This window comes from Protopterus annectens, chromosome 6.part1 (genome assembly GCF_019279795.1).
Source record: "Protopterus annectens isolate FY-2018-M chromosome 6.part1, PAN1.0, whole genome shotgun sequence".
NCBI lineage: Eukaryota > Metazoa > Chordata > Ceratodontiformes > Protopteridae > Protopterus > Protopterus annectens.
The window spans coordinates 530,729,693-530,756,235 of NC_056738.1; the positions used below are offsets into that span (position 1 = coordinate 530,729,693).

Below are 26,543 nucleotides of genomic sequence, written 5' to 3' on the forward strand. Positions count from 1 at the left end.
CCGAACTGAACAGAGATCTCCGTTAACACATTCGAACTTTTAAAAGTTCGAACATATGGGTTCAACCATATAGCGTTCAAAATTTTAAAAGTTCGACAACGTAATAGGGTACCTCTGAAAATGTCTGCAGCACTTAATTCCATGTCTCATCATCTCTTATTACTACAGAATCATAAGCTCCCCTTTGCATACCTCTCAAACTACACAACTGCAGGTTTAGCACTCAAGAAAAAATGATAACCAGAACAGAGTGCTAAAAATTGGGTGAATAGTTGCATACTTTCTATAAAGTCTTTAACCACACCAGACATATAAAAAGCATACCCAAATATCACAATTCGTCAAACATTAAGTGCTTTCATCTCTCACTGGGAACTTCATCAGAATGGCACTCATATGAATGTCACTTCCTTAAATAATCTTCCCTATCTAAACATTTAAAGATGCAAAACATTGTTGAAATAAAAAATAACACTTAATTCTAAATGCAATATAATAAATACATTTATAATATAACTATTGACAGTAGAATTGAAAGCACAAATATTAAAAAACCTAATGTATTTAAACTTCATTAGCATTGTACATCAATTATAAATAACAATTAAAACCCTATTACATCATAAATTGTAATTCTGCTGCTCTTGACTTGAGAACAGACTACATAGAAACATTTTTATTTAATCCACAGTGTGCTGTAACATTTAATCTAAGCTGCCATAACAGTTCCCTGTACACTAAAAAATTCTCCCACTCACCACTCTTGGGATTTTTTTCCTATTATTTCAATTATTCTGCTATGGAACCTACTGGATTCCTTACAAGTACCTGCATGCTTAGAACTAGCTGCTTTAGAGTTTCTCATTATAGGATATGCCCTTATCTCCATCTTGCACTTGTGGGCACTACTCATTAATATATATTTTTTCAAACTGTACCCCCCCCCCATGTGTTGATAGATCTGCAGCTTAGAAGGTTACATTCGTTCAATCTGCACTGTTTGTCTGTACTGTATGGTGTGTGGTGATAGGTGTATGTTTTAAGGCTCTGTTCCTTCAATCTACACTGGATACCTGTACTGTAAGCCATGTGTGGGGATAGCTATACATCTTGTAAGGCTACATTAATTTAATCTGCATTGTTTTCTCTGTAATGTACCCCTGTGATAGCTTGTAAGGCTAAATTCATTCAATCTGCACTGTTTGTATTGTACCTCCTTTGTGGTGATAGGTGCACATCCTGTAAGGCTCTGTTCCTTCAATCTACACTGCATGCCTGTACTGTACACCCAATGTGAAGATAGCTGTACATCTTGTAATGCTATATTCATTTAATCTGCATTGTTTTTTCTGTAGTGTAGCCCTGTGTGGTGATAGCTGTATAGCTTGTACGGCTAAATTAATTCAATCTGCACTGTTTGTCTGTACTGTACCCCTCATGCTGGACAGTTGCACAGCTTCTAAGGCTGCATTCTTTCAATCTGCACTGTTTGTATTGTACCCCCTATGTGGTGATAGGTGTACATACTGTAAGGCTCTGTTCCATTCAACCACCCTCTTTTTCTAGAACATTATTCCCAGTCATGGAGTAACATTCAAGATGTTGCTTGCATTTTTTTGATCATTGTCATTTCTGTAAGATCTGTATATTTGATGGCTTACTTTTTTCTGGTAAGAAGGCTGACTGATCTGTTATGTTTCTTACCTGTCTCTGGTCTGGCTATTTAAACATTTTGCAATAAAGCAAGCATGTTTTTTTAAAACGTGGCTCCTGCTTTAAAGAGGCAAATTATCTTGTTTGCATAGCAGTGCTTTCTTGAGGTAGACCTCATAAAGACCATTTCTTAATCTACAGAGTTTTTCAACTTGGCATGAAAATTATTCTGTTAGATATAACCTCATCATATCATTTCCAAAGAATTTAAATATTTTTAAAAGGTAATGTTGTATGACGCCTAATTAAAGCTTCCATTATGCTACATTACCACTGTGTGATTTGTCAGTTAGGTCATTAATCGATACTTTTACACATTTCACATTTACCAGGTACTATTTTGATATTGTTCTGATTAAGATGTCCCTATAATTTCCTAGCATAGAGCAAATCAAACACTTTTGTTCAGTATCTGAATGACTGACTGAGGCCTACACTTTCTTTGAAAGTCAACAAATTATGAAGAAGTTGTGTGATATCTAAGTAGGTTGTATTATAAAGGAGTGTTTAGGGATCTTACATCACCCAGGGTCCTTGTTTTATTTTTTTTAACTATTTAAATTCCCTGACTTGGGATATTACTGCAATGACTTCAAATCACCTTACCATATCACCTTTAACATTTTCTTGTATCACCCTCATACATATTAGTCTTGCCCTTCATTTTCATGCATGGATATGTGTTGTTTTCTTCTGGGTATCCCATCAGCCTTCCTACTTTTTCTTACATGGTATAAGCTAAATGTTTCTATCCATACATAGAATGGGCCAAACCCTTTGTATGTAATTAGAAAGTACCTTATGAAACTTGACTGGCAGAGGTAGGGCAGCACAGGGGATCAGTGGTAAGGATCCTGCCTTCCAGATCCATGGATTTCTGGTTACTGAGTCTGAAGTGTCTCACCACAACTAAAACAGTTTTATCTAGGTACTCAGGGTACCTCCACCTTTGATTGACAATAGTGAACTGATTACAGCTATCTATTGTATCTGTATGCATATCTATCTGTCTAATCCATGTATATGTCTAAGCTATCTATCTAGCTTTCTGTCTCCCTATCTTCTTTCTAGCTATCTATATTTTTGTTATTGTTACTGAGGGGTTTTCACTAAAAATGGTTCATAAAAGAGCCCACTTACCTATATCCATACATCCATCCACAACCCCTTTTTCCCATTTTTGCACATGGAGTCAGGTGACAATCATCTGGAGGCAAGACTTTCACTGCCAGGTGGCTAACCCTTCCGCAATAGTTCTTCCACACCAAACACACACACACACACACACACACACACACACACACACACACACACACACACACACACACACACACACACACACACACACACACACACACACCCTATGGTCAATTTAGAGTATCCAATCCACCTATTGCATGTCTCTGGAATGTGGTAGGAAACCAGAACTCCCTGACGGATATGCGAGCGAACACAGGGAGGACATGCAGACTCTGTACTGAAGGCAGCCCAGCCAAACATCGAACTGGGAAACCTCTTGCTGTGAGGTGACAGTTCTTTCCACTGTGAAACTATGCTGTCCATACCCAATTACCTGCATAACAAATAATAAATTAAATAAATAGAAAAATGAACTGTTGCACCATCACGAGCCAGCATGAAGTTGTGCAGTCTAAGTCATAAGACTGAAGGCCACTTAAACAGAGTCAACTTTTAATTTTAAGTATGTTTTCCTGAAATTTTTGACACTTCAGTATCTATGCTGGATGACTCTGTACATCTGGGTATTTTCAGGTCAGTTTAGCAGCATCACAGGTAAAGTAACAAGGAAGCACACATTATTTTATGCTGAAATAATGGAAGGCATGTGTGGGTTTTGGGCTTAAATGGAATTGTGACATAGAAGTAGCTGAGAATAAAGGCCAATGCCTCTAAATGGCAATTAACTAAAAGGATTCTCTGTTCCTGTTAGGTATTTGCTCACCCCAGCAGATTGTCTATCTCCATAGAGCAGCAAGACTGCTATAGCTATTTAAATATCATTTTAAGTCGTCATATTGGAACACAACCTGCACAAATTGTCATAAATCCATCTGTAATTACAGGAAAAAATGATCATCATTAGTAAAGTACAGTTGTATAAAATCTTACCATAACAGTAGATGTCCTTCTCTTCACTGCTGCAGTATTCATTTAAGAAGGGATGTCCCACCCTGGGCTGCCCATTGCTTGACCAGTATAAATAAGCTTAAAAGAGATCTTGTTTGTGCAGGACATCGTATTTATGCTCCCCACACATAATGCAGGACATGAAAGGGGCACGTAGATGCAACTACCGAGAACTGAATTGCCCCAGAAGAGAACAGTCAGCATAACGCAAAGTAGTCAATGCACATCCAGAAGGAAGAAATGCAGAATAAACAAGAGGGGGTATACTACAACATTGAAGAGAAGGACAGCTACTGTTATGGTAAGATTTTACACAACTGTACTATGTCTTTCTGTATCACTGTTACAATATTCATTAAAGAAGGGAGAGTAGAAAAGTTCAAGAAACAGAATGGGAGGTAGAAGGCTGATAAGAGCCCTCAACAAACCCACATCAAACAGTTTCAGCAAAACCTGTTCTTGCCCTCGAAACCATATCCAGCTTATAATGCTTAGTAAAGGTATGCACTGAAGACCAAGTAGCAGCTTCAAGGATGAAATTGGTGTGCAACCCTTGAAGAAGGCACCAGAAGAGGCAACAGCCCTAGTGGAATAAGCTCGAACAGAAACAGAGACTTGCCATGAAAAGAATAACAAAAAGAAATGGCCTTAGATATCCAGGAGAAGGTGATTTGCTTACAAACATACAAACCCAAAGACATGGGTGAAAGGAAAAAAAAGCTGATCAGACTTATGAATAATCCTAGTTTTATCCTCTCACTAGCAGGCTGATTAGAAGGGGAAAAGGTAGAGGAGTTGTACAGACTGTTTTAAGGACAACACATTTACCACCTTGGGCATAAAAGAAAGATTAGTACAAAGGGACACCTTATTCCTGTGAAAAGCTGAAAAGGAGGAATTGCCATAAGGGTCTAGAGCTCAGAAAACCTCTGAGCAGAAGAGCCAGTAGCAAAACAGTCTTCCAGGTACAATGTTGCAAATGAGAAGAATCTGCTGGCTCAAAAGGAACCTGATGCAATTTTTCCAACACAAAATTAAGGTCCCAAGAAGGAGGAATATGTTTTCTTGGAGGTCTAATATGCAGGACACCTTCAAGAAATTGTTTGACCTCAAAACGAGAAGTCAAAGGAGGAGTCAAGGGCAGAGAAGTAGAAATGGCTGATAAATGGGCCTTCACAGAAAAATAGGCCAAGCCAGACTGGAGCAACTCACACACATAAGAGAGGACCAGAGGAACCCCCACTGAAAAAGGGCCCTGGTTATAAGCATGGCACCAGACCAAAAATCTTTTCCATCTGGACATATAAAATTTTCTTAATGAACGAACTGGAGGAGTTCTGTACTTGATTGCAATAAATTGTTTCACGGACTTCCAGGCTGCTTTTTTTGGATTTATTAGCCTTTTCTTGTTGTTTGGTAGCAATATAAAATTTTCTTGTTGAAGGTTTCTTCCTGTAAAACCATGAGCACATCCTCAGAAAAAGGTGCCTGAAAGGGACAAAAACTCTATCATCCACAATGTTAGTTGCAGTGGACAAGTGGGGATGGATGAGGGATCCCTTGTCTTGTGTGAGTAGATCCAACCGGTGAGGTAACTTGTGATGACTGCTCATGGACAGATGCTTTAAGAGGGGTAAACAGTGCTGCCTTGGGCAAAAGGGAGTCCAGCGATATCTTCTGCAGGACTCTTGGAAGTAGAGGAAGAGGAGGGAAAGCATAAAGAAACCTCTCCTTCCAAGGAAAGGGAAGAGCATCCATCTTCCAGGCCAGATGGCATGGCACTCTGGAACAGAAGAGAGGATGTTGCCTGTTCAGAGGAGAGACAAAAAGATCTACCTGAGGAATACCCAACAATGGACAATGTCCAGAAACACATCTCTGTGAAGAATCCATTTGTGAGGCTATGTTTTGGACCTTTCCAGAGAGTCTGCCACAGGAATGTACTTCGAAGGAATGTATACTGCCTGTTAACTGAGAGCCACATTCCAAGCCTGAAGTGCCATCCTGCAGAGGAGGTAAGATTTCATGCTCCTCCCCCACTTGTTACATACCACATCACTATAGTGTTGTCTGTGTACACCTTCAAGGGGTCCAGAGAAAAGATGGGGTGAAAAACCTGAAGGGCCAGCATCAGAGCACTCATCTCTTTGATGTTGATATGGTCTGACTTCTGATGCGGAGGTCAAAGACCCTGAATTTCAGGTGACCAAGAGATGACCCCCACCCCATGTTTGAGAGATCGGTGAACAGGCTCTTGAGAAGGAAATGGAGGCTAAAACGGCTGGCTTGGGTTGGCAGTGAACTTTCAAATCGACCACTAGAATTCCTTCTTCAGATAGGGAAGGTGAGGTACACTGAAATTCAGAGGGTAACGATGCTACACCCAAACCAACCTGAGATACCACTGAAGCTTCTGTGTATGCAGTCTGGCAAGAAGAAGCATTGGAACAGAAGAGGCCATGGAATCCCAGGGCCTGAAGAAACTCCCTGGCTGTTATGGCAGTTAGAGGAAGAAAAGACTGAAAGAAGGCTGTCAACAACAATACTTTAGGAGGAGGAAGAGAGGCCAACATTAGCACTGTTTGAATCCTGCATCCCAGATACACATGATCTTGAGAGGGAGTCAGGATGGACTTTTGGAAGTTGATAGTAAACCCCAGACTTTGAAGAAGAGTGATGGTGAACTGCAGATACTGCAACAAATGACTGGAATAAGGTTCCTGAACAACAGCTCATCTAACTAAGGAAGAATCTGAATGCCTTGGAGCTTGCAGAAGGCAATCACAGGAGCTAGGCATTTTGAGAATAACCTTGGGACAGTAGAGAGGCCAAAGGGCACAGCAGAGAACTGAAACTGTGAGGAAGACACAGAGAAATGTAGAAACTTCCTGAAGAGAGGGTGAATTGGGATATGAAGGTAAGCATCTTTCAGATCCAAGGACTCCAGAAGATCCTGAGGTAATAAAATAGGAGACAGTTTGAAGAGTAAGAATCTAAAAAGAAGGGGTCTCAAGAAAGGCACTGAACTGGGAGAGATCCAAAATAGGTCTCCAAGTGCCCTCCTTTCAAGGAACCAGGAACATCCTGGAAGGGGAACAGGTTGAATGGTCTCTTGGTTCAAAAGGGACCCTAGAACCTCTGGGAAATTAGGAAGTTTCTCTAGAGGAGGTTGAGGAATCCCAGAAAAATGAGGAGAGATTTCTAGACCATGAAGTAACCGTAATGAATAACAGAAAGAACCCAAGAACCTGAAGTGATGAGACACCAAGTGGAAGACAAAGGGAGAGCCAATGGGACAAAGAGAAGCAGGCTTACCAGATAAAGGAGGCTTCTTGGCCATAGAAATCTGAAAAGCATTAACAGAAAGGGGGCCCACCCTTCCTGTCCCTGGTTGCCTGGTGGGGTTACCTGCAAACAGTAGCAGATCTAGAAGGATAATTCCTATGGAACTTAGGGATAGGAGAGACAAAAATATGTTTAAGGTCTTGCAAAGCTTTGTCTTTCTGTTGAAGAGACTTAAACATGTCAGCAGCAGCAGCAGTCCCAAAAAGATGAGTATTATCCAAATGAACATCCATTAACTTGGCTTTAATGTCCTCAGGAAGAAACTGGAGATAAAGCCAAAAATAACATCTCATAATGTACTCAAAAGCCGCAGCCCTAGAAGAGGTGTCAGCAGCATCATAGCTACATTTAATAGAGAGGCAAGCCACTTGAGAAGCAGAACCTAAAAAAGATAAGGTAGAGGATTAGCCAGCAGACTCAGGGAGTGTTGAGTTAACCTGACAAGCCTGAGCAATCAAAGCCAAAGCATACCTGGTAATGTGGGCCTGGTAATTAATAGCCCTAAAGTCCAAAGTAGAAGCAGTGTAAACTTTCTTACCAGTCCTCTCCATTGCCCTGCTGTCCTTATCAGAAGGCAAACATTTAGAAGGTTTGTCAGAAGAGACTGCCACCACAGTAGAAGGACATTTAAACAAAAATAGACAATCGTCATGAACCTTATAGAATTTATCAGGTTTTTGTAGGAGTAGGAGGCTAAGAATCAGAGACTTGGAAGCAGCAATGAAAGTATCTAACAAGGCAGCCAATGCAGGAGGAACTGCCCGTGGTTTAGAAGTATCCACCTGAAGCAACCCATAATATCTTCTCTGAGAAGAATCCCACTTAAAGAATTCTATCATCCTACCAATTGTGCCCCCAAAGGGCAATTCCTCAAAAGGACACTTAGGGTTAACAGACTCCTCTTCATTAGAACCATAAGCCAAAGGTGAAGGCATCTATGAAAAATAGGACAAAGACCCCTCACCAGACAGAGAATCCACATCTGAGGAATCCAGTTCCCTAAACCATTTAGTAGGGGTAGAGGTCCAAAGAAGACCAGGTACCAAACCCCTCTTGAGGAGACTTTAGGGCCATTAAGGCAGAGAACAAGCCCTGAGTAAACTTTTGCCATTCCCTTTAGAATCCATAGGACAGACTGAAACATGCTTCAGTTTTTGTCTTTTCTTATTAGGGACATCAGCCCTAACAAATACTGGTGGTACTGACAAATGGTGAGATTTGAGATGAGAACTTGGGACTTCCTCCCTGACCAATATCTGTGGAACTCCTCTAGTTAATCCGAGATTCCCCCTTGACATCCAGATTAGACGCCTGCAAAGCCTCAGAGGATGTGAAAAAAGATGGATCCATGCTAGCCTCCGGTGGGGTTGTGTCAGAGGAATCCAATGTCAATACCAAAAGACCTACACATCTATTACCTGCTTTTAGAGGGACATCTGGTGGGGGTTGTACAGCTAAAGAATCCAGCCAAGACTTCTTGGCCTTTTTCTTACCTAGCAGGTATCTTGGGGTTAAAGAATTCTGCAATGGTACCCTGGGCTAATTGTCTAAGCTGTCGGTTTTCAAGATAAATGGCCAGGGAAGATAAATGGCTTTTGAGTGTCTTAGGCACAAATACCTTACAGATACTATAAGAGGTATAGTTGTGGGTATTGCCCCCCAAAAGGCCACTTGTTCATGATGATCTTTATGTGTAATCTGCCTTTACTAATTTGACAAGAAAAAATATCTTTGTATGGACAAGTCAGTCATCCAATATCAGTATATGCACAATCACAAACAAGTCACTGTTTATGGCCTTCACACAATGAAATAATTTAAACTGTCACTGTCACAACATCACAGACCCTACCCCCAAGAAATTCAGACAGCAATCCTCCAGGAAGGTGAATTCTGACCTATTTTTCCCCCATCCCCTGGATGTTGTTTAGTGGAGCCCCTTTTTTTTGCAACATCATCCCATTTTTTTCCTATTTCACAGCATGCCAGCATCTTCTGAGCCCAGGTAACAGCTGTACAATGCATTCATTCCTTGACTGGTGGACATTATCAGCCCATTCATTTCTGAAAGAGGTCAGAGACTGACAATAAGGAGAAGACCCAGACCCAGCAGATTCCTCTCCTTTGGGGCTCTTAACTCTTGGAGCTCTGTTGAGCAACCATGTGTTCCTACCAAGAGAATCATGTGTGCTATCATACATTTCTTTCCTGGTTTAGTTCTCTAACACCACTGGGCAGCAGTTACTTACCAGGCCAATCCTCTAAGGATGCAACATCTAGTGTTCCTTGTAGCTGCCCCCTAAGATGAGAAGGAGAGCCACCTGTGTGTCCTGAGGATGCATAAGTGGGCAATGGCAAATATTTAAATGCTCGCTGTCTTGTCCCTAAAGAGCTCAGGCTGCTAACCAAACATGTGTCACCTGGGTCTCCATCAGAGCTTCATTTCTTTGTGCCACAGTGGTAAGCCAATTGTGATTTAATTTTATCTCTTGCTTTAGAAATTAGGCAAAGGGAAGGGCACATTTAGTGGATGTACACATCTTCACATGTATTAAAACTGGGGCATGATTCCAAAAAAATTCATACTCGGGATAAGGTGGTACTTCCTTATGCAGTATATGTAAATGCAGAAGCATGCAATACTTCCATGGTAGTCATATTTCTACACATGATTCCAAAACAAACTCTATATTCATTGTTCAGAAGCTTGGAGCAAGTATAAATTGATAGAGAACATGTGTAAAGTGCTGTGGATGCCTGCAGTTTTGCTGATACTATGCCAGTGGTGGTACATTTTCAACTGCAAAGTGGTACACAGACACTCCTGTTTTCAGTTGCTGTTACTTTAAGCTCCTCTTTAGGAGAGGAATTTAGTATGCTTGCATCAGTTTAGTGTCCACAAGATAATCTGTCTTACAGTATATACAGATTCCTATGCGCTCACAGATTCTCTGACAAGGCTGCATTACTCACATAATACTTCTACCCATTGAGAGTTCACAGGACCTCTACATTATATGTCTTGCTGTTTGGCTCATTAATCTCCATTTGATGAGATTTACCTACATATTAGAATTTGTCCACTATTGTTTGATCACACAGCCACAGTGGTCTAGTCCCATATTATTGTATCTTTTCTTCAACAGCTGAGAGGCTTCCCTCTTCCCTTGCATTGCTCTGCCTATCTTGTTCTATATTCCTACAGAGTAAACTATTTATTTTGAGGTAGCAAACCAGAAAGAAGCTCATGAGTCTTTGTAGAAAATCATTATTCCTTGTTTTCTCCCATGAATTCACAGTGTATGATTCATTTGCATTTTTTGTTTCTTCAATCAAATTGTGCTGATTTGGTGGTGTACAGTGTGTTGGAGCAATCATCACAGACCTACTTCAGTAGATAGAATGAAGCTTCTTCCCACTTTCAATTGCAGTTATCTGTGATATATCAGCATTGGTGCTAAGTCCATAGAAGTATTACACAATCAGTCTACAGATCATTAAAACCCTGACCACTTAAACCTTATTGAAAAGTTCCCTCCAACTTCAAAGACTGTTGTACAAGACAGTCTGAGTCTAGATCTGTGGTTGTCTGTCAAATTATCTAAATTTGCCTTGGAGGTGGCAAGGGTGCTACTGTGCTTCACATGAATGTGGATATTTGGTTCAGAGGTGAGGGAAACACTGAAGCATGATTATATCATGCCAATGTCTTGTATTTACCTGTTGGTGAAACTGTAGCTGTTTTAACAGTGTATTTGAGGGACATTTATCCTGTGATGGAATAGGAGATTAGAGAGGGTTGGATCTTTCAAAACCATCAATAAAAAAATAGGGCTACTATAAAGAATAAAAGTCTTCCTAACCCCTCCAGCTAAAATTGCCATAGCTCGCTCTCACCTTCTCTCAACACTTCTGTATGCATCCCCTATACTCGCTAATATAAGCAACGCTGTACTTAACAAACTCTCAATCTGCTATAACCACATCGCCAGGTTTGCCACTGGGCTGCCTTTTAGGACACATCATTGCATCAATCTTAACCAGTTTGGGTGGCTTGAACTACCCAGTGTAATTCAGTATAACCAACTGATCATGGCTTATAAAATACTTTATAATCCGGATAATACTCCTGCACTTAAAAATCTTATCACCCCCTATCACACTCCACGACTGCTTAGATCCTCTAACAGACTACTAAGTCAGACAAGCAAAATTAACAATGCAGCTGGTGACTCTCTCTTTGCAAACTATGTAGGCAGATCCTGGAACTCACTTCCAGCTGACATTACTTTACTCTCCTCCATAGGTCACTTTAAAACTAGACTGAAACAACATCTGGCATTAAACTGGCTATAGAAGAAACAACTTTGGTGCTACTGCCAAAAGGTTCAATGACACGAAAATACCACACCAAAAACTTTATTATATAAAGCTTTCGGGTCTACACCCTTCATCAGTATAAAATAAACGCAATAATGCAACATTTAAATAGGAGAAACCATAAAACCACATGCTTCAGCCCATCCCACATCTTAACTAACAATCAAGCCTTAAAGCAACAACATATAAAACATTATACATTATTATCCACAGATAAAACACTATATATTTACTAATTTAGTGTTATATGAATGGGAGAAAAGGGTAGTATTGAATAAGAGTAATCGGCTTAATGAGAATGTACTGTTCTATAAAAGATTTGTTGATGACTGCTTTCTAATTTGGAAAGGTTCCTTTATGGAATTAAAAGCTTATGTGCAATATCTAAATGAGTCAACTGATTTTCTAAAGTTTAAAATGGAAGCGTCATGTTATAGTATAAATTTTCTAGATGTAACTCTATTTAAAAATGGGAATAAATTAGAATCTAAAGTCTTTAGAAAAGAGGTGGATGCTTTAAGATATGTAAGTAGGGACAGTATGCATGCCCCCCACATTTTTAAAGGAATAATGAAAGCACAGTTTATTAGAATGAGTAAGCTAAATACAGTTGAGGATACATTTAATGAACAAGTTAAGACTATGTCACAAGAGTTTGAGAAGAGTGGTTATTCAAAACAGCTAATAGGTAAAGTAAGTGAGGAAGTAATAAATGAAAGGCATATTAAATATAAGCCAATACTTGAGGGGGGGGGTATAATGGCAGGTAATGAAAGTTTGCATGTGACAGATACTGTAGTGAGGTACTTGACAATGTATAATCTAAATACACGTAATGTCTGTCGTATAATTGAGAAAAACTGGCCAATTTTATTAGCCATGCCTGAGATAAGGTTTATTGTAGGTGATAAGCTGAGGTTTGCTTATAAGAGCTCTGAGGCACTAAAGCAAAAACTATGTTATAAAGATTTTGAGATGGGAGCTAAGAAAATATGTAAGACAACAGGGACAAGGAAATGTTAGAATTGCTCCTGTTGCAATAATTTGTATGAGGGTGAAGGCAAATTTAGACATCCAATAAATGGAGAAATATTTGCCTTGAATACACTTACAGCCTGCAATGAGGAAAGGGTGGTTTATTTAGCTACGTGCACGATGTGCACATCATTTTATGTAGGTAAAACCACTAGAAAATTAAGAGAGAATAGTGGAACAGAAATCCGACATAAGGAGAAAAATATCAACAAATGCATTGAGTAAGCATGTTATGGATAAAGGTGAAAGGCATGGCTTTAGGTTTAGGGTATTAACTACAGTTGAAGTAAATATAAGGAAAGGTGATTTAAATAATTCTTTAGAGCTGAAGGAACTAGACTGGATTATTAGGCTCCAGGCAGATACACCCCCAGGTTTAAATAATGCAGTTAGTTTAAAGCCCATTCTAGTGAAGAAACAGAGGGAAAGAATTTAGTATGTTGATTACATAGTATAAGTTCATATATAAAAATATTATTATATATATTTATATATATTTTTTGAATAAAATATATTTTTCTATATAAAATATTCGTGTTCCTTAATAAAATAAAATATGTGAAAGAATTTGTTTAGATGTTTAGATTTATATGACATTTTTATGATTATGTTTTAACAAAGTTCTTAGTTTTTTGTATATATGAAGGAAAAGTTTTTCTGTTGCTTCATGAATTTTATATAGTGTTTTATCTGTGGATAATAATGTATAATGTTTTATAATATGATGTTGCTTTAAGGCTTGATTGTTAGTTAAGATGTGGGATGGGCTGAAGCATGTGGTTTTTATGGTTTCTCCTATTTAAATATTGCATTATTACATTTATTTTATACTGATGAAGGGTGTAGACTGGAAAGCTTTATATAATAAAGTTCTTGGTGTGGTATTTTTGTGTCATTAAACTGGCTATGTCATTGTATCAAGTCTGGCTAATTCTCTTCTAGATTATGTAAAATCTATTAATCAGCTACTGTTTAATTTACCCCGGCTTTCACCAGGGCTTAACGCTAACCTGTGGACCATGTTTATAATTGTTTGCTTATGTACTCTTTGTCAAAATTATAACTGTAACATGTTTTTAATGTTTCTGTTTACCTGGAGCTTTTTCTCCCCGGGCCTCTGCTGAAAATGGATATGCATCCAGTTGGGCTATCTTGGTCTCAACAAATGTAAAATAAATAGTTCAAAAGGATAGTCACAGATCTCCATGGTGCAGTCTGTAAGGGAATGAATACAGAGGGCTGCCAATCTGTCATCTTAACAAAGACTTTTGAGAACACTGATCTTTTTAATTATCAATGTCTGAGTTCTCTCTAGTTAAGACCCAAAAGCTGCATTATATTCAATAAAGGGTCTGATGAGATACAAACAAAGAAGAATTAACAGTTCTATGTGTGCAGTGGAAATGCATTTGAATATTAGATGGGCTTTCCCAACTACTGCTTACTTAACCTCTTAATATTCCAGACAATGTTTTTATAATTAACAAATTCTTTACATATCTTAACACATATTTTGTAACCTCCGATAAAATGTCCATTAATTCAGACTTCTCCTTTCAACTGTCTGATCTAACACACATCCTCCTGCCATTATCTTTTTAAATAATTTTCCTCCAAAAAGTTGAAACTTCTTCTGCTTCAGCCTGAAATATCATCTATATAATAATGTTATTCTTAATGAATTCTCCTCATATATTTCTTTTTTTATTTTACATTCTAGAATTTTCATCTTTACATAAAAATCAAAATCCTGCAATATCTCATTATACCTCAACTTTTAATTTTACAAACTAGTTTTTTCCATTCTTAAGTATTTTTTTATGATATTTTTCTATATACAGTATCCACCATTGTTCTAAAGTATCATAAAAGGATATCATGGTAAAATGATCTTCCCATAGCTTATTCATTTCCATCTTACAATCTTCCTCTATAGCACCCATTAATACTTTAATACCTTTACCATCTTTGACATAACCTCCCTCAGTGGAAAATTTTGAACTTACAGCATAATAATCTGAAAAATGCACTTCATATCTATTACATTTATTTCAATCAATCATTCAGAAAAAAATAAAAATCTATCTCTGTTTTTAAATGACTTCTAAAATATGTAAAACATCTTATTTTACCTAACTGCTGCTGCCCTTGTTAAAATATCTTATTTTATCTAACTGCTGCTGCCCTTATTTTATTATTAATTTACATGTTCTAACATATTTCATATTTTCCAATAAGAATTTCTTAAATTACAGTTAAAGTCCTCTACCATAATTATATTCATTTTGGCATCAAATAGATCTTAATTTATTGACAAAAGAGCTTTTTCTCTTTGGTTAATGTGTGTATACACATATATTCCTATTAACTTCCTCACAAATTTCCCATCCCTCACATCAGGCATAACATATCTTCCTAGAATAACTGCAATAAAAGCTAAAATTTTAATACCCGCCTTTACAATAAAATGTAAAATTTTAATACCCGCCTTCTTAGCACATATACATACATTTCCCCAAAACTCCAACAAATCTCCTTTCCTCATATAGCCTCCATTTACCAATCCCATTCCATTAATTTCTTTCATCTCTTTTTAAATACTATAAATTTTTTCACATAAATTTAACATACACTTTTAATATAATTTCCATTCACAGCATCAGTTTTAAATTGCAAATGAAAAGTCTTTTTTCAGAATAAATTTATATACTGAAAAAATAAAAGAATTCTAAGGAAATATATATTTATTTTCTTTTCAGCACTCAGCATAAATCTTTCAGACATAATGTCAGTTTTAAATATAATTTCACAAAATATTTTGTATGCTAAGTATATAAATGATCTTACATCACCAGCTGAAAAAACAAATGGCAGCAGTTTTCTTCTGCACATAGTACCCATCAATAATTTCATCAGTTTGTAATTTCATTGAATAGTCTCTTCTTTTACACATAACTGGGTTGTGTGCCATGTCCTCCCTTACCCCATTCCAACAATGTCAGCATACATTTTGGAAATTTCATCAGTCATAAATGCAACACATTTTATATTCATGCCAAAGTCTTTTATTTATCTGTTGATGAAATTTTAATTATTTTATTTATTTTTTATTTTATTTATTTATTTTACATTTGTTAACCGGGATGGTCCGGCTGGATACATGTCCATTTTCAGCGGAGTCCCGGGGAGAAAAGCTCCAAAGATACAGATTAGGATAAGAAATAGATATTACAAGTAAATGTTCCACAATAGAGGTTGCATAGAAGAAGATTGTAGACATAGTACATAGTACATAGATGTGACAAAACAGACAATCCAATAAATTGTGATTACAATACAAATTGCTAGTAGACATAGTATATACATACTTCCATTAGTCCAGTGGCATGCTTTTCTTATTGACCATGGAGGCCGAGGATAGCAATAGTTATAGATTAGTCATAAAGGATCTCATTAATTAACGTGTGGGGGAGTAGCTGAACAGAGTATGTTGGAGGGAAGTATGAGGTCTTAGTCTGGGTTGGTACAGGGGCATATCCAGTGTGACTTGAGGTGACTTATAAGTTTGTTTTTAAATATGGATGGAGAAGATTCTTTGGTAATGTCAGTAGGTAGTGAGTTCCAGTTTTTACCGACAGAGTTGGTGAAGAGAGTCACCTGCAGCATGGTTGGATTTGATTGTAAGTACTAGAAGTTTGGTGGATGAGCGTAGTGGGACTGTTGTTGTAGGGCAGATTGTGTTTCTTAGGGCTGGGGTGGTGTCCGGTTGGTGGAGGATTTTATGGGCGACTTTGAGTTGGTTGAGCTGTAGGAGGTGTGGTAGTTCCAACCAGCCCAGGAGTTTCAGGTTCTGGCAGTGGTGGGTACGTAGGGTGAGTCAGTAGCAAATCTAGCGATTTGGTTGTAGCATGAAGACAGTTTTAAGATTGGTTTTATTCAGGTTGGAGAATAGAGGAGAGGCATAGAGAAGGGTAGATAGGAGGTGGGAGCGGCAATTGTTATTCTGGCTTGGGGTGAGGTATGCTTTGGTCTTGAACAGACTGCCAAGTTTTATATTGGTAGTTTTATCGTTTGATTGATGTGTGCATCAAATCTGAGGTTACAGTCATCATGACACCCAATAGTTTAGTTTGGGTAACTGGGGTGATGATGGTACCATTATTAGCTGTTATATTGAACAGGGGTGAGGTGGTCCTGTGTGTTGGGGTAAAGAGAAGTAGTTTAGTTTTATTGGGATTTAGTATTAGGCGTTGGTTTAGCAGCCAGTTTTCTACCTTGTTGAAGGTGATTTGTGTTATTTTGGTGAGTTCGGTTGGGGTAGAGGCAGTGCAGATCAAGGTAGAGTCATCTGCATATTGAATGCAGGTGGCCTCTGGTATGGCTATGCTAAGTTCATTTATAAAGATGGAGAACAGAAGGGGACCTAGTATTGAGCCTTGGGGTACTCCTAGTCTGATGGAGAGGTGTGAGGAGAGTTTACCCTCCCACAGTACAGCCTGTTTCCTGCATTGTAGGTATGACTCAAACCATTGGAGGGTCATTTTATTTAAGTTGTTGGCCTCCAGGCAGTTCATTAGCATTTTGTGGTCCACCATATCAAAGGCCTTGGACAGGTCTAGGAAGAGAGCAGAGGACAGTACGTTGTTGTTACGATTTTGATTTATAGTGTCTGTGAAAGAGAGAAGGGCTGTAGTGGTGCTGTGATTGGGCCTAAAACCATGTTGTGAGTTGGATAAAAGTTTGTTTTGTGTGAGATATTTCATTAGTTATTTTAAAAACATATTTGATGTACTCTTGTCTTGTTAAGGAATAGGAGACTAGAGAGGGTTGATATTTCATGGCTCAGAAGGATAGTTGCAATTCTCTATGGTGGACTCTATAAGATAATGCATACAGAGGAAAGGGCTGCCAATCTGCCTGATACCCAAGACTTTTTAGGCCATTGATATTTTTAATAATGAATCTCTGAGGTCACTTTAGTTAAGATATATGTTTAGACAAGTACATGACAAAAGCTGCATTATATTCAGTAAATGGTCTAATGAGAGGTTTAATGAGTGGAGATGCTTTTGGAAATTGCATGTGCTTGCCCAACTACTGATCACTTATCTTCTAATATTCCATTCAATATTTGTATAATCAAGAAATGTTTTATATATTTTAACACATATTTTATAACCGTGTCCAAAATTTCCTTTAATTCAAACTTCTCCTCTCCACTCTGTGATATAACACATACCCTTCTGCCATTATCTTTTTTTAATATTATTCCATGGAAAAAAGGTTTAATTTCTTCCTCTTTACCCTGAACAACAATTATCTATATAATAACCTTTTAATTCCTAATACATTCTTATATATTTCCTTTCCATTCTAGAATGTTCATCTTTATCTAAACAATCATCAAAACCCTACAACAACTCATTATACCTCAATTTTTAATTTTCCAAAATATCTTTCCATTCTTAAATACTCTTTATGTTATTTTTCTATTTACAGTATCCACCATTGTGCTAAAGTATCAAAAAAGGATATCATGGTAAAATGATCTTCCATAACTAACTCGTCTTTTTCTATAGCACCTGATAATATTTTAATGCCCTTATCATCTTTGATATGCCCTCCATCAGTGGGAAATCCTGAACTTATAACATAATGATCTAAAAACACACTTTATTACACATTTCCCAATCAATCCTTCATTAAAAAATAAATATTTATTTTTGTTTTTAAATGATTTCTAACACATGTAAAATCTCTTTTACCTAAAATCAGCTGCTCTTGTTTGATCATTAACTTAAATGTTCAAACATCTTTCCAAATTTTTCAATAAGAATGTCGTAAATTAAAGCTGAAGCCCCCTACCATAATTATATTTTAGATCTTAATTTCTTGAAAAAAATTATCTTTGTTTAATATATGTATACACGTACACTCCTATTAATCTCTTCACAAATTTCCCATCCCTGACATCAAACATGACATATATTTCTGCAATAACTACAATAAAATCTAATGTTTAAATACCTACTTTCCCAATATAGTCTCCACTTACCTGGCTCAATTCTATAAGTTCTTTTATCTCTTTTTAATGCTATTCACTTTTTCACATAAGTTCAACATACACATTTTAATATCACTTCATCCAACTCATCAGATCTAAATTGCAAAAGTCATTTTCAACAAAGATTCCTGTCCTGAAAAAAATAAAGGAATTCCAAGGATAAATATATATATGTGTGTGTGTGTGTGTGTGTGTGTGTGTGTGTGTGTGTGTGTGTGTGTGTGTGTGTGTATGTATATATATATATATATATATATATATATATATATATACACACACACATATATATATATATATATATATACATATATATATATACATACATACATATATATATATATATATATATATATATATATATATATATATATATATATATTTAACACTCAACATAAATCATAATGTCCATTTCAAACATAAGGTCACAGAATGTTTCTTTCCCATGTCACCAACTGAAAAACATAATGGCAACACAATTTTCTCCCACACAAAGTACCTATTAATAATTTCATCAGTTTGTGACTTAATTCCAATAGTATGTCTCTTCTTTTTCACATAACTGGATCCCATGCCATGTCCTTCTCCTCCGCCTTTCCCAACAATCTCAGCATGTTTTGAGAACTTCCTAGTCACAAATTCAATACTTTTTATACATAGTAATTCTGCTTTCTATTTCCTTCTGAAAAAAATGTCCATAATATTATCCCACAGTAATGCCAAATCCTCACCAGGATCTTCATGTTTCATCATTCCAACAAGAGTCGTATCAGCTACACCTTCAGCACACACATCTGTAATCAAAACTTCTTGATTAATCAGTTCATCACCAAAAGCAGCTAAACATTGCCCCTTTGTACATCCTAAATCAACACTGGACTCAGCAATACTATGGATACAATCAGAATTTATGAAAACATCAACCTCTAGCTCACCCTTCTCATCTATTATTGTAGCAAAGCTCTCTACTACCATTGCATGTCAGTCCTCCCAACTATCTCTTCATTAGGAATGGGAGTAATCTGTGAGCATCACTTCCTCTTCTTTGAAAACAGTAGGGGAAATCTCCTCAATGTTCTGGCTACATTTCCCCTAGTCATATAAATATCATCTTGAGTTTCTCCTAAAAAGATACCATTATCCTAATAGGACTAACCTGGTCAACAAAGGATAAATAAAAAATAAAAACATCTTGATGGAAGTTTCTGCTGGGTCGCCTTGATTCTTTTGGAATCTGGCTCCTGGAAAGAAATATGTGTCTGAGTTAAATGCTTTCAGTATAAAATGCCTTAAATAGACATAATTAAATTATAGAGTTTACTACGTAACATTTAAAAAGATGCATGGAACAAATTAAGAATAGTGAAGAAGTACATTTTAAAATCATGATGGAATTCATTATACTGACGGTTATTTCACAGTGCATAAAAAGGGAGAATGATATCTAAGAATCTGGACCATCCAAAGTATAGTTGCTGCACATCATGCTAATTTGCTGACAGTCTAAATGTGGCAGCAATTCCAAGAGACAGCTACTGTGTGAGCACATTTGTAAAAGATGCTGCCATTTTGCAGGTTATCACAGCAGGCAAATATGGAAGCAATAAGACAAAAGAGTTAGCATATGACACATCTAATGTATATTCAGTGGTGTACAGCACAAGACCATTTGCTGGATACCCATATGTCACAAGAATCTTACTGTTCTTATAAAATGGGCCTTATTCTTTGAACTTAAAAAGAGCAAAATAAATTATGCCTATATTCATGCAATAGTAATGTTATTCTACTATTTATTGCAGAATTATCTTTACATGTGACTAAATATGCGATAAACGAGAAAGAACAGTGATATTGTGGGTATGTCTTGGGAGTGACATATTTCACATTAAAATTATTGTATAACAGTCACATTGACCTAAATAGAAATACTTCAGAAATGTATTTCAGCAGTCATCTGCATTTTCTTAAACTATTCTTTATCCGCTTTCATAGGTAATTATGAGATAGTTTGTACTGTGCACTGTACCATCTCAGTTTTACATTTAATGAACAAAACTATTTAACCTTCACTACATAAAATTTCTGTTTTGCTTTTCTTGATTGAACTCCTTTTAAAATGCAGATTCCTTTAACTATACTCAAGTATTTTCTATTGTATTATTATTTGCATGCAACTGTTGAGTTCTCTTGTATACTGCATTTTATATATTTAATAATTTTTCCTCTGTAAATAACTTTTGCAAGAGATTCTGGTCAATTATGGTTTGAAATTTCTCCTTAAACCTCCTTTCACTTATTGTACCCATCCACATTTACAGGAGATCATTTTTGTTACCTTCTCTCCTTTGTACTTGCCTCTGTACCTGTGTTGTAGATGAAAAGGTTTATTTAACCAGATCACACAGTAAGTTAACTAATGTCAAAAAAGAAAACAAACAACTTAATAAATAAAATACTAATTTTTTTCTTGTAAGGGTAATGCCACAAGATATTTGGTGTGGATTTAGTTCTGCTCAATGTATTCTTCTGCATGTCTTATTGCCCTTTAAATAGAAGGTTCCAATTTGCGGGGGACACAAGCCTGCTTAAAAATAAAATATATTTTTACAATACATTTCCTTGCATTTTATTTTTACAGCATTATGTTCCATAGCAGTATAGCTGCAAGTTCTTATTATTTATGTGCTGCATTTAGTTAACTGACCTCTGGAGGCTTTGTGAATTCTCTTTGACAAATCATAGAGGAGAAGACATGCAAGAAGAGATGCTTTCACATGGATTGCATGAGAATGAGTGAGGCATCTTTCATGATTAGTGAATGGTGGAAAATTTGAGAAAAGTGAATGTATGAAGGAAAACTCCATTCTGGGACTCAAAAGAGTATTTTTAACGTGTCATTGTTTTCCGAGTTATTTTAGTACATCACACTCACATTATGTTGTTCTTATAAAATAAAATATATTCTTCCACAAAATGGCTGACATTGGGTTTGCCATATTAACATGATCTTATTTTACTACTTTTACATATCATCCCTAGAATTCACCAGTGCCTGCAATGAAGAGTTTTTTTACCCAAATTTTGGAAAAATATGCTTACTCAAAAGTGTTTTACAAGCTCAATACAAAAAGGATACAACCATGTGCTGTTGAATTTGAGTTTTTATGAGATTTATTTTAAACAGAGGTATAAATGCATTTATTTATTATATTTCCCAACTTCTGATGCATTGATACCCTTTGATTTGTTATATATCAGCATACTAAAACTTCATCAAAACCATACTCTTTGAGCATGAAAAATTAGTAGCTCTATGTGCTGTTTTGTAAGACTAAAATACTATTTTGTTAAAACTGTTGCAGATGTAGAAAATAATATCTTTTGCAAGGGGGGTCACTATACATAAATGTGGTCAACTGTTATAGTTGACACATTTCTAGATGTTCAGAGTGGGGCATTGTTACATTAACTTGAACTTTTGCAGGACCAGCCATGGCATCAACTAATGAAAATTAATAATATGCACCTTATTACCAAAATAAATACTCTGTAATGTGTAGTGTTGGTTTACTTATACTACTTTATATGATATTAAGGTAAATTAAATGTAATATCACACTTTCTGTGATATTTAGAGATAATTCAGAAAATATTTCTTCTTGTAAAACATCATGATCATACCTTGACTTTCACAGGACAGAATTGCCCAAATCAGAACTGTCCTGTAAATGTAGCGATAGGTAGTAACCTTATCAGTTATGTGCACTGAATCTGTTTTTCTTCCTCCCTGCAACAAAGGCAGTGGACAACAGTTTCACAACTTTCTGCATGCTTTCATTTGTTTTTATAGCAGTTGCTAGCATTAGCAAGATTAAATGACAATTAACTAATAGAAAAAATAGATTTCCCTGTGTCTGTGGTATGCCATACAGGCAGAGACAAATACTCTGGCAAAGTAAGTGAGAAGTTAAGCTTACAAAAGATTGTGGGCTTTCCCTTTCTTTTATTCCGAGGCAATGTAATTAAAATTTTATCAAGTACGGACAGGTTTTTGGTAACTAAGGCATACTGGAACCATACTGTAAGGAGAAAGGAAACCAAAGGTTGCATTAACCTGTAGGAAACAGTAGATGTTTCCTTTGTAAAGTGCATTGTATTAATAAAAAAGATTTTCTGGTACCTGTCAAGAGTGAAGACTGGTTTGATGATTGTTGACTTTATCTTTTCTTTGGTGATAGTGAAGAAACTGAGAAAAGCAGTCACATAATATCAGGCCAGGCATCATTATAAGTTTTTGGTCTTTTCTAATGCATAATTTAACAAATATTTCTTTCCTTTGAAATTGGTATTGATATGGTGACATGGGCAGTGATAAGTATCGAGTTGAAATAGATTACCGTGATCATTCTTTCACTTAGTTTCATTACAACCAGACATCAGTGGTTTTATAAAGAAGGTGATATCTTTGTAAGTGGATATGGGGAGAAAGTTTAGGAAAACAAAGGCAGTTACATAAGCAATGTTAAATGATCATTGATTTGACTTTTGGAGATATTGTCTGTGTCTAAGAGTCACAAGTTGAAATATATTACTGTGGACATTACATATTTAACTTTCTTCACTATCATACAGGAGAAGTGTCCATACATAGTTGTTTTTGTGAAGGGTGTCAGGTCACGTGTGAAAGCAGGGAGCAGTTACATGATCACTTGTAAATTAATCTTTATATAGCACATTGGAGAAGACATATGCATCTAAGAGAGCATCAGGCTGAAATGAGTATGCTACCCCAAGTACTGGACCCTGTACAGTCCCGGATCTTAGTACAGTTAAAAATGTAGATTTGTATGCTGAGTGCTGATTGGTGAATAGTAGATTATATCTTAAAATATCTGTATAAATGTACATGAGTTTACATAAATCAAAAATGTAGTTTCAAAATGTTGACTAAAGGTAATAATGTCTATCTAGTTTGCTAGGTATGAGAATTTTGAAGCTGTGTTTATTGAAGTACCACATATCTTTTCCCTATGTCTTCTTTGTTTTCTTCTGTTTTCTGTCTGCTCATCTTCATTTAAAAGAGTGGAATACCTTTCCTTACTAACTACTCCAACTTACCTTCAATTCATATATATAAAATTGGTATCTGACCCCCCCAAAGGTATTTTCCCTCTTTTTCTACCTCCATCCTCCTCATTCCCTAATTATGTTCATCCCACTGCTTGCTTAACCGTTTACTCCATTTTCCAAGCTTCACATTTCCAGTATTTAATTTGGTCAAAGAATAGATCAGCACACAAGCTTCATGACCCTTTAAGGCTGTCACATAATTCCTCCTTCAAAAACACAGATTATACAGATCTTCATCATCTAGGTGGGAGCATGACTAACAAGCACTGCTGTCGACTGTATTTCACAGAGGTGTTAATTTAGCACTACCTGCTCTTCCCACAGTCTATGCTGCAGCTGCAAGAATTATATTTAAAGAGCTCTTGCCATTGCAAGCTTTTCTCCATGTATTCCTTTTTAATGAGCATCAGGCCTCATTGTGAACACAAGGTAAACAGCAGTGGGGTGTCAGCAACCATGTCTGCCATTTTTCTAAATCCCAGCCTTGGTGTTTTTGATTTGTTTGTGTATATATGGAAAGGTGCCTATCAGAGAAATGTTTACATTTCTTTGTGCCATTTCTTTTCCAGAAAATCTTTTTTTTAGGACCTGTCTTAAGGTTCTGTTTGCTGTGTAATGGTAACACACATATTTATTATGGATAATCAGCTTTGTGACTGGAATAGTTGATCTGTATTGCTACTACGTTTACTACTTGTACATTTACATCTGAGGCATAGATAATAGATTAAAAATGTCAATTGATTTTATTCTAAGTGCTACATATTCTATAGCAGTGGTGAACACGTGGTAAGTTATGGAATGTATGGGTGAAGGTACATGTGGACACATTACATTACAATTCCTCTTGGAACCATAAGATCATAAGAATGAATGAGGACCATTCTTTTAAATGTTAAAGCACTGGATCATTTCCATAAATTATATGTCATAACATGCCACATGCAGTACAAAAAAGCAAATTTATCATAAACAGAAATTGATCTGGCATAAGGTAGGAAATAAAAATAATGCTTCTAGTTTAGGAATGAAAGTTATATGGGTAAAGAAATAAAAAAGGGCTTCTGATAGAAATGATAGCCTGCAACAGGTTTCTGCTCCCCTCCATGAGTCTAACAGAGTCACAAATGCCAATGCAGTCTTGCACTCTTCAATAGGTTTAGCAGAGCTATAGAGCAGAGTAGCAATATCATAAAAGACATTTAATTTATGCCATTGTTGTCTGCCCTTTTTTCAGTAACAACATCCCACTGATGCGAGTGGTTCAGTCAGTGAGACAAACCAAGAGGAAGAACAGCACTGTAGTAAGGGAAGGCTGGATGTTTCACTTCAGCAGCAGAGACACAATGGTAAGTGTTTTTATGACATAAAGATTTAAATCTCCATAAAAGATTTTACCTTGCATTATTTTCATACCACGCATAAATACATTTAATGTAAATTTAATGTAATGAAATCAGTATTGCTGTACCTAGCAATGGAACTGGCTTCTTACTTTTAACTTTGGAATGTTTGATTTCTATTGTTTACTTAAACTCTGAACAATTATTATGAGTTATTCCCAACATACCTTTTTTTCCCCCAACCATTTTCATTAGGTCTGAGTAATGACTTGCCGAAGGGATGATGTATTCTATATGACTAAAACATGCTATTACTTACTGTACTTGAAGAGACAATGCATTTTTTGTGCATTGTAGAAAACATGACATGAACAGCTAATACTATGACCTAACATGGTGACTCATAAAAAACACTAACTTTGTTATTTGATTTGAAATATCCATGGACTCCATTCATGGAGTCCATGAACTCCATGCCACCATAGACTTATACTCCCCAGATATAGTCGTCCTGACAGAAACCTGGCTAAAACCTCACATTACCAGTGAGCAAATACTCCCTACAGGTTACGGCATACTAAGAGTAGACCGGCTAAACAAAAAAGGAGGTGGTGTAGCTATAATATTTAAACAACATCTAAACATCCAGATCTTAAAATCATCAGCTCCACAAATAGGCAATGAAGAAATAATATATACCAACCTCAAAATTAACCGAAACAAAACCATCAACATAATTGGATGCTACTTCCCACCTGGCCAGAACATCCCTCCACTAGAAAATCTCCTCAGCTGGTCTACCCACCATCTCCCCCAAGAAACTATCATCTTAGGTGATTTCAGTATTGACTGGCAATCCTGTTCTGGCAACAATCCAACCCATCATGTACACCTTCATGGCTTCACCCAACTAGTCCAGTCACCAACAAGGATAAATAAAAACTCCAGCAAGCACTCTACCCTGGATTGGATACTAGTCTGTAAGAACCCCCAGTCATATATAACAGGCTGCTTATCAGATAGCCTCAGTGATCACTCTCCAACATTCCTACTCAAAAAATACCTGTACCAAGCTATACCTGTCGTCTATCGTCAAATACGTAAAAAACTAAACTTTAACCCACTCACATTCATCTCATCCCTCAAAGAATGTAACTGGCATGCTCTAAAGTACCTCAGTCTAGATGACACAGTTGAATCTTTTAATACTACCTTCCTGAACATCCTTAATTACCATGCCCCCATAAGATTTTCCAGAACCAAAGCACAACCCTCCCCATGGCTACAGAAAACCACTAAGTCAGAAATGAAAAACAGGGATAAAGCCTGGGAGCACTGGCGCAAAACCAAAACCCCTGCAGCTAGACAGAAATTCCTAGAACTAC

At 36.7% G+C, this 26,543-nt stretch overlaps 1 protein-coding gene across 1 annotated transcript in view; it reads left to right on the forward strand.

The window, feature by feature from the left end:
• The window catches only part of LOC122805670 (serine/threonine-protein kinase D3-like), a 1,097,474-nt gene that overhangs the window by 864,841 nt on the left and 206,090 nt on the right, over positions 1-26,543 (forward strand). The window contains exon 8 of the mRNA XM_044075994.1: positions 25,053-25,164. Within this exon, the coding sequence (XP_043931929.1) occupies positions 25,053-25,164 (112 nt within the window). The remainder of the gene's footprint in view (positions 1-25,052; positions 25,165-26,543) is intronic.